Source organism: Sus scrofa, chromosome 4, assembly GCF_000003025.6.
Source record: "Sus scrofa isolate TJ Tabasco breed Duroc chromosome 4, Sscrofa11.1, whole genome shotgun sequence".
Classification (NCBI taxonomy): domain Eukaryota; kingdom Metazoa; phylum Chordata; class Mammalia; order Artiodactyla; family Suidae; genus Sus; species Sus scrofa.
In genome coordinates this window covers 82,497-97,380 of record NC_010446.5, presented here as the reverse complement: position 1 = coordinate 97,380, position 14,884 = coordinate 82,497, and the positions used below count along the sequence as shown (strand labels likewise).

The 14,884-nt window shown below is 53.7% G+C and overlaps 1 protein-coding gene across 6 annotated transcripts in view; it reads left to right on the top strand.

The window, feature by feature from the left end:
• Positions 1 to 14,884, top strand: part of LOC100621388 (zinc finger protein 250) — a 45,944-nt gene that overhangs the window by 11,447 nt on the left and 19,613 nt on the right. For 2 of the 6 annotated variants that reach the window (XM_021090456.1, XM_013987980.2), the window contains exon 1: positions 13,200 to 13,234. Coding sequence is in view for 1 of the 6 variants with exons in the window: in XM_021090457.1 (XP_020946116.1) it covers positions 4,996 to 6,493 (1,498 nt within the window). In the remaining 5 variants the exon portion in view is untranslated. Of the gene's footprint in view, positions 1 to 4,995; positions 6,494 to 13,171; positions 13,235 to 14,884 lie in introns of those variants that run through there. The other 4 variants (XM_021090457.1, XM_021090454.1, XM_005655301.3 and 1 more) reach the window with 4 other exon arrangements.

Sequence of the window (14,884 nt, the reverse complement as noted above, 5' to 3'; positions counted from 1 at the left end):
GATAAAGGGCATTCATGAAACACCCACAGCTAGCATATACACATTAGTAAAAGATTAAAAGCTTTTCCACAAAGATCAGGAGAATAGGCCTGCTTTCACATCTGCTATTCAGTGTTGTATTGAAAGTTCTAACCAGAGCAGTCAGGCAAGAGTAAGAAAAGTCATTCAAATTGGAAAGGAAGAAATAAAGTTACCTCTATCTGCATAATGCATGATCCCATGTATAGAAAATCCCAAAGAATCCATTAAAAAGCTACTTGAGGAGTTCCCACTGTAGCGCAAAGGGATTAGCAGCATCTTGGGAGCGATGTGATGGAGATTCGATCCCTGACCCTGCACAGTGGGTTAAGGATTGGCATTGCTGTACATGTGGCTTGGGTCTGATCTGATCATGTCTAGGAATTCCACATGCCTCGGGGCGGCCAAAATGAAAAAAAAGAAAAAACTACTTGAGGGAGTTCACTGTCAGCTCAGCAGGTTAAGGATTTGATGTCACTGCTGAGCTACAGGTTCGGTCCCTGATTTGGAAACTTCAGCCAAAAATAAAAAAAATAAAAAATAAACCCAGAAATAAAAAGCTATGTAAGCTAATAATTCAGCACAGGTGCAGGGGACAAGTCAGTCTGTATACAGCGAGCAAATCTGAAATGGAAATGAAAAGAATTCACTTCTAATAGCATCAGAGAAACAGTCTAGAAGTAAGTTTAACCTGTTGGGTGAAAGGTCTGTTGGCTGAGACCTACAAAGTGTTGCCCTAGAAATTCAAGACCTAAGTGACCGAGAGGCCGTCCTGTGGCCCAGATTGGACTTGGTAGTGTTACAACGTCAGTGCTGTCCAGGCAGCCCTCGGGTTCCATACAATCCCTGTCAAAATCAGCAGCCTGGGAGTTCCTCTCACGACTTAGCGGTAATGCACCTGAGACTAGTATCCATGAGGATTCGGGTTTGAACCATGGCCTTGCTCAGTGAGTTAAGGCTCCAGCCTTCCTGTGAGCTGTGGTGTAGGACACAGACCCCACGTGGCTGTGGCTATGGCTGGCAGCTGCAGCTCTGATTCGACCCCTAGCCTGGGAACTTCCATATGGCGCAGGTGCAGCCCTAAAAAGCAAAAACAAAACAAAACCAAAAAAATCCAGCAGCCTCAATTTTTTTTTCTGTTTTTTTAAGGGCCACATCTGCAGCACATGGAAGTTCCCAGGCTAGCGGTTGAATTGGAGCTACTTCCAGCCACAGCCACAACCACAGCAATGCCAGATCCCCAACCTACTGAGCGAGGCCAGGGATCCAACCTGCATCCTCATGGATACTAGTCGGATTCATTTCTGCTGTGCCACAATAGGAACTCCCCCAGCCGCCTCAAATTTATAAGGAATTACAAGGGGCCCTAATAGCCAAAGCAAGCTTGAAAAAGAAAAAAGTCAGATAACTCATTCTTTTCAGTTTCAAAACTTACTTATGAAGCTGCAGTGATCAGGAGTTCCCTGGTGGCTCAGTGGGTTAAGGACCTGGTGGTGGCACAGCTGTGGTACAGGTTCGATCCCAGGCCCTGTAATGTTTGTATGCTGCAGTCACAGCCCCCAAAAAAGTCTACAGTTACCAAAACAATTTGGTACAATGTAGGATAAACAGAGATCAATGAAATAGAACTGAGAGTCTAGGACTAAGTGAGTATATCTGAAGCGATAAGTGGATTTCCACATGCAAAAGAGTGAACTTGGACCCCTGCCTCATGCAGTAGGCAAAAGTTAACTCAGAATCATCCAACAAATACAAAAACAAGTCCTAAAACAGAAGAAACCCTTTCTTCTGTTCCTTTGCATAACAGTGGGTTTGGCAATGGATTCTTAGCTATGACCTCAAAAGCATGAGCTACAAAAGAAAGATAAATTAGACTTCCTTAACATTAAAGACATTTGGGGATGAAAGGACGTTATAAAAAAATGAAAAGGCACTCTACGCAATGGGAGAAAATCTTTGCAAACCATACAGTCTAGTACCCAGAATGTGTAAAGAACTCTTACAATTCAACAAGACACAACCCACTTTTTTTTTTTTTTTTTTTTTTTCCCATTTTTTGGTCTTTTTGCCTTTTCTAGGGCTGCTCCCGTGGCATATGGAGGTTCCCAGGCTAGGGGTCTAATCAGAGCTGTTGCCCCCCGCCTATACCAGAGCCATAGCAATGTGGGATCCAAGCCGAGTCTGCGACCTACACCACAGCTCACGGCAACGCCAGATCCTCAACCCACTGAGCAAGGCCAGGGATCGAACCCTCAACCTAATGGTTCCTAGTTGGATTTGTTAACTACTGTGCCCTGATGGGAACTCCCCCACTTTTTTAAATGATCAAGGAACTTGAATAAACATTTCTCCAAAAAAAATGTACAGACGACCAACAAGCAAATGAAAAGATGCTCAAATTCATTAGTCATTTGAGAAAAGCAAAACAAAACCTTCATAAGATTACTACCTCATACCCACTAGGATGGCTGTAGTAAAATGAGGATTGCTTTCCCGGATGTGGAGAAACGGGCGCTCCCGTTACTGGTGAAGACAGTCTGGCAGTTCCTCGAAAGTTTAAACAAAGCATGACTGTGGGACCCGGCGGTTCCGCCGCTAGATACCTGCCCAGTGAATTCAAGGCCAGGACCTGGCCAGGGGCACAGACGTCATGTTCCTGAGCTGTACACACAGCCTGGAGGTGTAAACAGCCCAGAATCCATAAATGCATGGACCGAATGTGTTCTGTCCACACCAGGGAATATCATTCAGCTGTGAAAAGGCGTGAAGCACAGATAGCTGTTGGCATTAAGAGAAAGACTCCAGGAGTTCCCGTCGTGGCGAAGCAGAAACGAATCCAATTAGGAACGATGAGGTTGTGGGTTTGATCCCTGGCCTCGCTCAGTGGGTTAAGGATCTGGCGTTGCCCTGAGCTGTGGTGTAGGTCGCAGATGCAGCTTGGATCCCATGTTGCTGTGGTGTGGGCCACAATTTTTTTAAATTAATTTTTAAAATTAATTTTAAATTTTAATTTAAAATTAATTTTTAAAATTAACTTATTTTTTTGTGGATTTTACCTCAGTAAATTAAGGGAAGTGGAAACAGCCGCTGCAGTGGAGTGTGTGGTGCCACTCAGGGTCTGGACGAGGCCGGACGGGTCGCTGCTTGGCCTCGGCCGAGGGCGCAGAGCCGCGCATGAGTTGTTTCCCATGAAGCGGGCAGCCGCTGACCATCTCCGAGGAAACGCTGCCGGCCTGCTGTGTGCGCGAAGGGCCGGTCGTCACCTCTTCTCCAGTTGCTGCCACACGTGCAGTTGTTTTCAGAGCTGTCCCTCACCAGTAGATCCAAATTTAGGGAGTTCCTGTTGTGGCTCAGCAGTGGTGACCCTGACTGTATCCATGAGGATGCCCGTTCGATCCCTGGCCTTGCTCAGTGGGTCGGGGATCCGGCGTTTCTGCAAGTCCTAAAAAGAAGGGAAAAATCCTCTGATCGTCCTCACCACGGGACTAACACTTGTTTCCTGTCTCAGGAAAAGCCTCCAGGTTGACTGTTCCTCGGGCCCCAAATCCATTTGCCACTGCCAGCACCTCCTGAGCCACTCCAGTGCCCTCGTTTCAGTTGCGGTCAGTGCCATGGCCCGCAGGCCAGACTCGGCTGGCCAGTGGTTTGTGGCCTGCAAGCCAAGAACCGTGTGAGGTTTTTAAGGATGGCAGTAAAGCAGATCGTGTGGCAGATCCTGCAGCCACAGAGGCTGGAACAGGTCCTCGCTGACCCTTTATGGACAAGCTCCGGCCTTTCTCCACATGCAGCTGGCAGAGTGGGGCTCCTGGCCAGTCGGGGGGCAGAGCGAGCCCTGGGCCGTCCTGTGCAGATCTTCGTTCCTGCAGCCTCACAGGGCTGGGGGTCTGGGAGAAGGTGCTGTGAAGACAAGCCTGCCCGAGGGTCCACAGGAAGGCACAACACGGTGCCTAGGTCTGTGTGCCCGCCACACACTGGGCTCCAAGGAGGGGTCCTGGTGCAGACCATGAGGGGCTTCCAGCCCAGCCCGTGTGAGCCGTGGGTCAGGGGACTGGAATGCAAGCAGTGCCCACCAGACACGTGAGTGGGGCTGCCAGACAGGCTGAGTGGATGGCCAGGCTGGGTCTGCGTCCAGATCAGTGGCGGCTCCAGGGACAACAGAAACCTCCAGAAAGAGGCAGGGAGACAGAGGTTGTGGTGGGAGGTTCTAGAAGTTCTAGCTGGGAGAGACAGTGTTGTCCTGAACTGAGGGGCAGGTCAGAGGGCGACCCTCAGGCACCACTGGCGTCCCCCATCTTGGGACACGGAGCCCTGTCGGGGGTCAGGGCTGTGCCAGGAGAGAAGTGAGGAGTGGGAGCAGAGCTGGCCGGAGGGAAGGAGGGAGTGTGGCCATGGGATCGGGGGTTGAGTGCCCTTGATTCAGGCCTGCTGTGGGCAGGAAGGGAAGGAGGGCAGCCTGGGTGTCACTGCCCAGGCGGTGTGGCCTGGGTGTCAGGCCGGGAGGGCAGTCTCCTTGTCCAAGGTGTGAAGAGGAAGGTGCCTCCTGTGCGGCCCTGGCGCCAGCTAACGAGGCGCGTTCCCAGTGCAGGCTTGGGGAGGCAGGGGCTTCGGCAGGACGGGCACGGTCCCTGAAGGCTCCCTGGTCCAAGTGGTCAGAGTCCCCAGCAGCCCCGCTTCCCCAAAGGGCCGGCGATTCTTGGCAGGGATGCCGTGGAGGCGCCGTGCGTCTGGAGCAGGAAAAGCCCGGGGTGTTGGCTGCGGAGGGCAAGGGCCTGGCTTTGGGACCTGCTCCAAGGCAGAGCCCACGGGACTTGCTGGTGACCTGCCGCGCTGGCTTTGGGACCCGGGAGCGAGACTGCGGTGACCTCCTGCGGGAGGACTGGCTTTCAGTGCCGGGCAGCCTCACCCCCCCAGTGCCACCCCCCAGGCTTGTCTGCATCTCCCTGTATCCCTCCAGCTGACCTCATGGTGTCATTTCAGATTGGGACCTGAGGACCGAGGGCTCACAGCTTCTTCAGAAGGAAGATGCTTCTGAGGATTTGGAATCCCAGGCGGGAACATCAGAAGATTATGTGGGTGCTGGTTCCCAGGCCCCTGAGCGTGGAGAGCTCTGTGCTGACGTGCTAGGGAGTGACTGGGGGGTCCCCCAGGGCGAGAGACTGTCCCTCTGCCAGGAGGGGGGCTTCATGCCCGCGTACCTGCTCCCCGGCAGCCCCTTAGAAGAGCCAGAGATAGACACCGAACCCTTGGAGAGAAACTTTGGTCTCATCATCACCCCAGTGGCCTCTCCGGGCGAGCCAGAGGAAGAGACGCCCCAGCCGTTCGACGCATGTGACCAGAGCGTCCACTGCGGCGTGGACCTGGCCGGCCACGAGGGTCTGCACGCAGCCGAAAGCTCGTTCATATGCGGCGAGTGCGGGGAGTCCGTCGGCCTGCACTCGGACCTCCTCAGGCACCGGCTCAGCCACCGCGGGGAGAAGCCTCACGTGTGCGCCGAATGCGGCGAGGCCTTCAGCCAGAGCGCCAGCCTCGAGAGCCACCAGAGGTCCCATGAGCCGGCCAAGCCCTTCCAGTGCAGCACGTGCGGCAAGGCCTTCGGGCGGAGCTCGAGCCTCATTAAACACCACAAGGTCCACACCAGGGAGAGGCCCCATGCGTGCGGCGAGTGCGGCAGGCCCTTCAGCCGGTTCTCCAACCTCGTCAAGCATCGCAGGGTCCACACAGGCGAGAAGCCGTACAGGTGCAGCGAGTGCGGCAAGGCTTTCAGCCAGAGCTCGAGCCTCCTCCAGCACCGGAGAGTCCACACCGGGGAGAAGCCCCACGTGTGCCCCGTGTGTGGCAAGGCCTTCAGCTACAGTTCCGTGCTCCGAAAGCACCAGATCATCCACACGGGTGTGAAGCCCTACTCGTGCAGCGCCTGCGGCAAGGCCTTCAGCCACAGCTCCGCCCTCATCCAGCACCAGGGCGTGCACTCCGGCGACAAGCCCTACGAGTGTCGCGAGTGCGGGAAGACCTTCGGTCGCAGCTCCAACCTCATCCTCCACCAGCGAGTTCACACGGGAGAGAAGCCCTACGAGTGTGCCGAGTGTGGGAAGACCTTCAGCCAGAGCTCAACGCTTATCCAGCACCAGCGAATCCACAACGGCCTGAAGCCCCACGAGTGTGACCAGTGCGGTAAAGCCTTCAACCGCAGCTCCAACCTCATTCACCACCAGAAAGTCCACACTGGGGAGAAGCCCTACACGTGCGTGGAGTGTGGGAAGGGCTTCAGCCAGAGCTCGCACCTCATCCAGCACCAGATCATCCACACGGGAGAGAGGCCCTACAAGTGCGGTGAGTGTGGGAAGGCCTTCAGCCAGCGCTCGGTCCTCACCCAGCACCAGAGGGTCCACACCGGCGAGAAGCCCTATGACTGCGAGGCCTGCGGGAAGGCCTTCAGCCAGCGGTCAAAGCTGGTCAAGCACCAGCTGATCCACGCCAGGGAGTGAAGCTGCTCAGCTCGGCCACAGCCCCCCACCCCCAGCTGGGCTCCCTGCCGGCTCCTCCCACCCCCAGGCCTCCCTCCCCTGGCCCCACACAAGCCCTGCCCCTGGGACCCAGCTTCTCTCCTGTGTTGTTCTGTTTTGTTATCAGACTGCCTGTGTGTTAGGAGGGAAGAGATGATGGGGCTGCTAGCTTAGGAGCAGAGTGCGTTCCCTTCCCAGTGGTCGGTAACCAGCAGAGTAAACCGAAATCTGTGTGGAGAGAAACACAGTGGCCTTTTGTCTGGTCACTGGTCTCAGGGAGTGAGGTCCTGGTCGAGGCCACACTTGCTTTCTCTTTACATAAAGTCAGATGGAGAGTTTTTCAGGAGTTCCCGTTGTCTGAGCAGTGATGAACCCGACTAGTATCCATGAGGATTCGGGTTTGATCCCTAGCCTTGCTCAGTGGGTTACCGATCTGGCGTGGCTGTGGCTGTGGCGTAGGCCGGGAACTTACATATGCCTTAAAAAAAAAGTTTTGTTTTTCAGGTCTGATTGCTGTCACCTACCCTCCAGGGAGCAGATATTTTTTTTGCTTTTTAGAGTTGCACCCGCAGTATATGGGAGTTCCCAGGCTACGGGTCGATTCAGAGCTGCAGCTGCCGGCCTACACCACAGCCACAGCAACATGGGATCCGAGTGATGTCTGCGACCTACACCACAGCTCAGGGCAACGCCAGATCCTTAAGCCACCGATCGAGGCCAGGGATCGAACCCAAAACCTCATGGTTCCTAGTTGGATTTGTTTCCGACATGATGGGAACTCCTTGGGGTGTACTTCTTAATGTCCTTTCTTGTCCCTCCCACTCTGTACCGGGACTTCCACCCCCCGCCCCACCCACGTCCCTGAGCCCATCCGCGTCCTCCTTGCTCTGCTCTGAGGCAGCCCCCATGGCCCTGCTCGGTGCTGTTTCCCAGTGTCCGGGCTGTGCCCTTCCTCTCCCCCTACAGGCCCTCAGGTCGCTCTTCCCCAGGTCCGTCACCGTTTATAGGGCACCTAGCTGCCTCTGGTAGCTGGCCACTGGCCCCTCCTCTGTTTGCCTGAGCTGTGACCCTGCTCCCTAAGCAGCGGAATGTGGTCCAGAAGCAGCACCTCTGCCACAGGGAGGCCTTTGGATGCCAGCCGGCCAATCTTGACCTGGGAGGGGGGGGGTCACAGGGTGGAAGGAGCGAGGGCACCTCCTGCATTTTTCCAACAGGACCAGAGGCATGGGCAGGTGTCGTCGGGTTTGTAGTTACAGTGGGCAGGTAAGGTTTTGGCTTCTGTTTTCTGAGGGAAGTGAGGCAAGACCAGCAGTTGCAAATGAGGATAGAGAGGTGGTGGGAGCTTGGGAGAGAAACCAGTGTGGAGGGGCCGCCTTGGACCGGAGGCGGGTCCCCTGGGCTTGGCAGCACCGGCTGCCTTCTCTTGCCCGAGACCCTCCAGGCAGCTGCTGCTGCCCCCCAAGGCCTTCCCTCCACTTCAGCCCCTGCCCCGGGCAGGCCCCCCCCCCCCCCCGCCCGCCGCCCTCCAGCTCAGTGCTCTCACTGTCAGGCGGCCTCCTGTGGCTCCACATTCCTCCTCTCCCAGCCTGGATTCCACGCTTCCTTTCCATTGAATACATGCTGGGTGGTTGCTCCGTGCCACTCGGTGGGGGAGACAGCAGGAAACCAGACAGACAAAAATGCCCGCATTCCAGCAGGGAGGAAAAACTGCCTAAGAGTTATGAGTGTGGTGAAGCCAAAGTAAAGCAGGAATGGGATCAGGTGTTTTGAGGGGCTCAGTCTCAAATGGGGCAGAGAAGGCCTCATCGAGACATCATGTGCAACATGGGAGCCGAGTGATGTCTGGGACCTAAACCGCAGGAAGGGGGCCGTGGGGGCCTGTGGGCCAGGAGCGCCCTGACGAAGGGAGAGCAGCTCTAACTTGCTTTTGAGCAGCAAACAGCAAACAGCAGAGCCAGGCTGCTGGCTACAACTCCCCCTGACCTTTGATGGCAGAGACGCACCGCGTTTCCCTCACTTGAATCAGAGCTTGCTTCACTGAGTCGTCCAGCACCCTCTGCAGGTGGCAGCCTGGGGCCGGCAGTGGAGATGAAAGTCCACTGCCACCTTCTCCGGGAGAAGTGACAGGAGTGCCTCGGCCACTCGCAGTGAAGTCTGGGACTTGGGGGGCGAGGCGCCCGGTGAGGCTTGTACTGTGGCCTGAGTGTAGTTACAGACTTAGTGACTGAGCGATACTTTGCGGCATCTGTGAGGTCAGAGATTCCTGGAGCTTTTTACACCAAGGGGGCAATTCCAGGCAGTGGCACGAGTTTGCAGATGTGCAGATGGGCCTAAAAAAAGCAAAATAAATAAGCGAACAAACACAATGGGAATTGGTTGACGGAAAGTAAACAGTTTCTAAAATTGAAAAAAAAATAAGGGAGTTCCTACTGTGGCACAGTGGAAGCGAATCTGACTAGTATCCTTGAGGTTTCAGGTTCTCCTCACTCAGTGGGTTGGCCTCTGGCGTTGCTGTGAGCTTTGGCGTGAGTTGAAGGCATGGCTCAGATCTTGCATTGCTGTGGCTGTGGTGTAAGCCGGGAGCTGTAGCTCTGCTTCAGCCCCTAGCCGGGAACCTCCATATGCCCCACTTTTGTCTTCCCGACACCATTTCCCACTTAGATGGCCTAGGGCTCCTTAGTAAAACACTGATTCCATCCCTAGGATCCAGGGAGCATAGGAGTTGAGCCTAGAGTCTTGTCAGATCAGAAATCTAGGAGCTAGAAGTGATCAAAGGGCTTGTGTCAGAAAAACTCTGGGCAAACTTGAAGAGATTCCTGGTGACCAAAGATGGGATGACATGTGTAATAATTTTTTTTAATTGTAATAACTACATTACATTTCTTTTAGTTCAAATGTTAATAGAAATAAAAAGACTTAATTAGTCACCTCTGGAGAATGCTAGAAAAACAATATATAGTATTCTGAAAGTTAGTAAATAAAGGTAGTAATTCAACATTTAACTTGCCTTTTCTTTAAGGACCATATTTTCACGTGGACAGCAGAGGGCCCAGTGTCCTCGCCCCTCCTGACACCCTGCAAAGGCCAGACAAGGCGCCCCAAGTGCGGGCAGATGTGAGTCAGGTCCCAGATGGGAGTTGCTGCAGGAAAAACTCCACTTGCTCGCCCACCGGGCCTCTAGCAGGTACTTTGGATGCGCCAGTGAACAAGTGACAGAGCTGCAGGTGGGATGGGTGCTCCAGAGAGACTTAATTTGCATTTCTGTTATTAAAGAGTGATGTTTTAAGAATAATTTGTATTTTGTTTTCTGTGAATGGTTAATATTATTTGCCTAGTTTTTCTTTTTTTTTTTTTTTTTTTTTTTTTCAGGACTGCACCCATGGTATTTGGAGGTTCCCAGGCCAGGAGTCCAATTGGAGTTGTAGCCGCCGGCCTACAGCACAGCCACAGCAACGCCAGATCTGAGCTGTGTCTCCGACCTACACCACAGCTCATGGCAACGCCAAATCCTTAATCCACTGATGGAGCCCAGGGATTGAACCTGCAACTTCATGGTTCCTAGTTGCATTCATTTCTGCTGTGCCACGACGGGAACTCCCTAAGTTTCTTTTGAAAATGGTCAACGCCAGTCCTACCTGAAACTAACATAATGTGTTGAATTTGTCAAAAGTCAGTGCGGACACAATCTCAAAAGGACCGTTTCCAGCTTAGCACTCTAACAATGCACCAACAGCATGAAAAATTTCAGGTGCGTCCCTGGAAGCCTCTGATTCTTTTCCACCAAAATAGTCAGGGATCCTGAGGGGACTGACTCTACATATGCAAAAGCCAGAAAAGCAAGGGAGCCCTAGACCACCCTGTGGTTCCAGCCCTTCTAGTTACTTTCTTTCAGGGAAAGGGGTAGACAGATTCCCTGGTGCGTCATCTATTAAAGAGCCTCACACAGGCTCATTTCCCTTGCACACTTGGGTTTGGGGAAGTGGTGTCAGTTGGCAATGTGGATCCCTCAGTTTAGATGACGTCAGTGCAAAAAAGGGGAGGGGGCATTCAAAGTAATAAATATAAAAGTCTGCTTTAAAAAACAAGGTAGATTCAAGCATGTCAGCCAACTGCAGCAGCTCCCTTTGATTGGCTCAGACAATTTGGACATTTTTCAAGTAACTAATAATTATAATGATACTTAGTTGGATAAAGCAGAGTTGGTGAAAGGCTTAGGTGAAATAAAAATTTATATTCTAAGGCATAGGAATAGGAATTCTGTTGTGGTGCAGCAGATTAGGGATCTGATGTCTCTGTGAGGATGTGGGTTCGATCCCTGGCCTCACTCAGTGTGTTAAGGATCCAGTATTGCTGAAGCTGTGGTATAGGTCGCAGCTTTGGCTCATATCCGGTGTTGCTGTGGTGTAGGTATGCAGCTGCGGCTCTGATTAGACCCCAGGAACTTCCCATATGCTGCAGGTGCAGCTATAAAAAGGAAAATTGTGCGTGTGTGTGTGTGCATGTGCACTTAAAAGTATACTGTATGAGGTGGAAATCAAGAGACAGAAGCTATAGAAATAATTATGTAAAATATATATTACAGGAATTAGAACGCATGCAAATGTGGGACATAATCAATTCCAAGCAACTGCTGTCTTTGCCTCTGATGCTGGAGCAAGACAGGTGTTGCAGAGGGACATGGGTGCAAAGTGGAGCAAGCAGGGATGAGCTGAGACCCGTGGTGTGAACTGGAACCCATGGGGATGGACTGAAACCCTCTGTTTTTCCTGGTGATGTGGGTACCCTGCAGAACAGAGAGCCTTTTGCACTGGGGCTAAATACAGCCAGAATCAGTGACGCTGAAGGATCCAGAGGGAGGTGGAGCAATTGCAGCTCTGTTGCTGTCTTATGCCACCGAGCCAGGGGACACGTCTGAGTGGCAGGTACCACCTCTGGACACGCTCATAATTCACACGTTTATTCTGTTCCGCCTGCTTTCCCCACTCACATGTGAAGTCCATGAGAATAGGGACTTACTGGGCATGTTTCTCGTCTTATTCACTGATCTAACTTCAGCACCCAGAACAGTGCCTAGCACACACCAGGCTCTCAAGAAATAGGCACTTGCTGAAGCAGAGAGACAAAAAAGTGGCAGAGCTTGACACACAGAAATGCTGGTTGCTGAATTGCTAGAAAAACTAGCAAAATATCAGTTGTTGACTCTAAGGGGAAAATGAACAGGTATTTGTCGTATTGTTTTTTCAACCCTTATGAATGAACATTTGTAAAATAAGTTACAGAGGAGAAAAAGAGCAGGATGTGGTCAACATCCCAACATCGGTTCCGGGTTGGGACCAAGGTTGCTGGGACAGACCTCATCCCCGTTGTTAAAAAGTAGACTGAGGCATATAAAAACTTTGAAGTGTTTATTTGAGCAAATATGGAGTGGAACTGGGCTCCAGCAGGAGCTAGAGGAAAGTAAGGTTTTTATAGAAGAGAGGCAGAAGCAAAGCAAGGAAGTTGCTTATAACTTAAGCACTTGCCTTACTTGGAAGGGGGGAGCGTCGCTTAAGTAGCTACCCAGGAGTTCCCATAGTGGCTCAGCGGCTAGCGAACCCGGCTACCATCCATGAGGACGTGGGGTAAATCCCTGGCCTCGCTCAGTGGGTTAAAGATACGGTGTTGCCCTGAGCTGTGGTGTAGGTCGCAGACACGACTAGGATCCAGCGTTTTTGTGGCTCTGGCGTAGGCCGGAGGCTACAGCTCCGATTAGACCCCTAGCCTGGGAACCTCCATATGCCCTGGGTGCAGCCCTAAAAAGATCAAAAGAAAAAAAAAAAAGGAGCTACCCAGGCAGTACAGCCACCCAGTCTAATGACCTTGTTTAGTTTAACACTGCCATCTGGCCAAAACCATCTAGGACACCGTCGGACCTGAGCTTCAGGCCGGTGGCGAGCAGCAGACGCAGTTCCCCGTGGGAAACTGACCTCACGCTCCACGGGACGGCAACCCCCGCCCCTGACGCCGGCGCCTGCCAGCCTCCTCCACTCCTCCACTTCCAGCATCGGGCCTCTCCCCAGACCCCTTCTGCAGCCCCACCGTCGGGGCACCTGTCCTCCCACTCCGCCTAGCTCGTCCTGAGTCCCAGTCACCCGTGCCCCTCGGGAAGACCTCGGCCCGGCCTGAGACCCAGCAGGCGCGGCTAGAAACAGCAACACGGCCACATCGTGTCCTCCCGCCCCGCGGGTCCTCCCGCGTTCCTGTCCCGGCCGCCGCCCCCACAAAGCGCAACCACCAGCGCGGGGTGGGCGGGGAGCCAACCACCGCAGCCCGAGCCAGGCCCCGCTTCTGAGCCCACGGCTGAAGCAGAGCGGGGACGGACCAGCCTAGAGGACCGAAAACCGACCGGAGCGCCCGGCGACAGCTTCCGCGAGGCCGCCGGAAGTGCGTCCGGGGCACGGCGCGGCCTCTCTAGGAGCGGCGGGGGATTGGTCTCTCAGCGGCCGCGGAGCGCGCCGCACGGCCTCGTCAGGAAAAAGGCGGCGGGCGGGGAAGGCGGGGCCAACGGCGGATTGGGAGCTGTCGCGCGCTAGGATTGGGGGCCTGGGGCGTGGGCGGGACCTGTGGGGGTGGGGCCCTATGGGATTGGCGGATGCGCAGACGGGGCGGGGCGCCCCCTTTGTCTGAGTGCTTTGCGGACTGCCGGCCCTGACGCTGGAGGCTGCGGCGAGACGGTGAGTCAACCTGTGGGCCACGCGGGGCCGAGACCCGCACGCGGGGGGGTTCTTCCCGCGCGCGCCCGCCCCCCGGGCCCCTCTGAGCCCCTCTCTCGCCGTGCCCAGGCCCGCCCCTCCCCGCGGACGGTGAGTCCGGCGGGCAGGGCGGCGCCGCGAGCCCCGGCCTCGCGCCGGGCCCGGGGGCGGGGGCGGGGCGGGCTAAGGTTCCAAACCGGTGCCCTGGGCGGCCCTGGGCGGCCGGGGCATCTCGTTCGGAAACTGCCTCCCGGATTCCATTGCTCCTTCTTTCCTGAGGCCCGAGTCCCTGCTGCTTTGTGCAGCCCTTTCTCACCGAGTGCGATCGGCCTTCTCGGCCGCTTGTTAGCCACTTCGCGCTTCAGTGGAAAATAGGGCGCAGCCTTTGGAGGGCGAGCCCCGCGGCCCCGCGGGTGGTCGTAGGTCCGGCCCTCGCCGAGCGCCGGCTTTTGCGTTGCCTTTCTGATCGCCGGTTCCTCCTCTTTCCCGTATATGTTAAAAATATTCTTCTCAAATTGTTCTCTGACTCCTTTCTGGCGTTTTATTCTTTTTGAGATGGAAGATTTCGCGTTTTTAATGGGCTTTTGGCTCTGTGGTGTATTTTAAAGGGTTTTCCCCACTCCAGGATTAGTTTTAAAATAAGCTCTTGTTTTTCTCTGGTACTTGTAAAATGTTGGATCCGTCTGGAATCATTTTGGTGTGGGGCAAGTTGGGAATCCAGCCTCAATTGTTTTTCTGTAAAGCCTGGTATTTCTGACACTACCTACTGAATAATTCATTTTTTCGTTGATTTGGAAAACCACCTTTGTCAGGTATTAAATTCTCCCAAGTCTTGGGCCCATTTCTGGGATTTGTGGTGCTTTGATGTACAAAGTATTTCGATTTTCATGTCAGCAGATCTGTGGGTCTCTGCTCCCCCAGACTCTCTGGTTTTGGTTTGTTGCTTAGAAAGGCTCTTTCCACTTAAGCGATAACAATTTCCCTGTTTAGCTCATGATCATCAGTAGCCTAGTGGTAGATATCAGATGATCTAGTTTTCTTTCTGTCCTGTTTTCATCTCTGCTTTTGCTTAGTTTTTTAGAGATTAGTTGAGCTGGGTGCAGAATTCTAGTTTTAGACCCATTGTCTTAGTGCGGTTTCCTGGACGGTCGTCCCCAGCATTTGAGTGGCTGGCCTGACTCTGTTTGTTTATAGAGGTGGCCCTGCTCTGCCCCTTCTGGTCCAGCCAGGCCTTGTGGATATAGTGCACAGAATTTACATCACATTTTGGAAGTTTGTTTTAGCCTTGTTTCTCGGGGCCGTGTGTGAACAGAATCTTGCTCTGTGGCTGGTGTGTGGGCGCACTTTCGAAGGTGCCTCCACCCTGGGGCGTGGGGCTCTGGAGATGAAGAAGGAGGGTTCGGGCATTCCAGCAGGCAGGTCTGAGGGTGAGGGTGGTGAGGAAGAGGCAGAGGCCCTGTCATGCCTGCCGCTGTGGGTGGGCTGTTTGGAAGGACAGCTCCTTGCTCTTTTGTATCAAGATTATCTAGAGCACCCGCTCCTAGACTTAGCTTAGTTTACAAAATAGAGTCATTTAATAAATGCGAAATCCTAAGCCCCCTGCCGGTTTTAGTTCCTATTCCTCAGTCACCA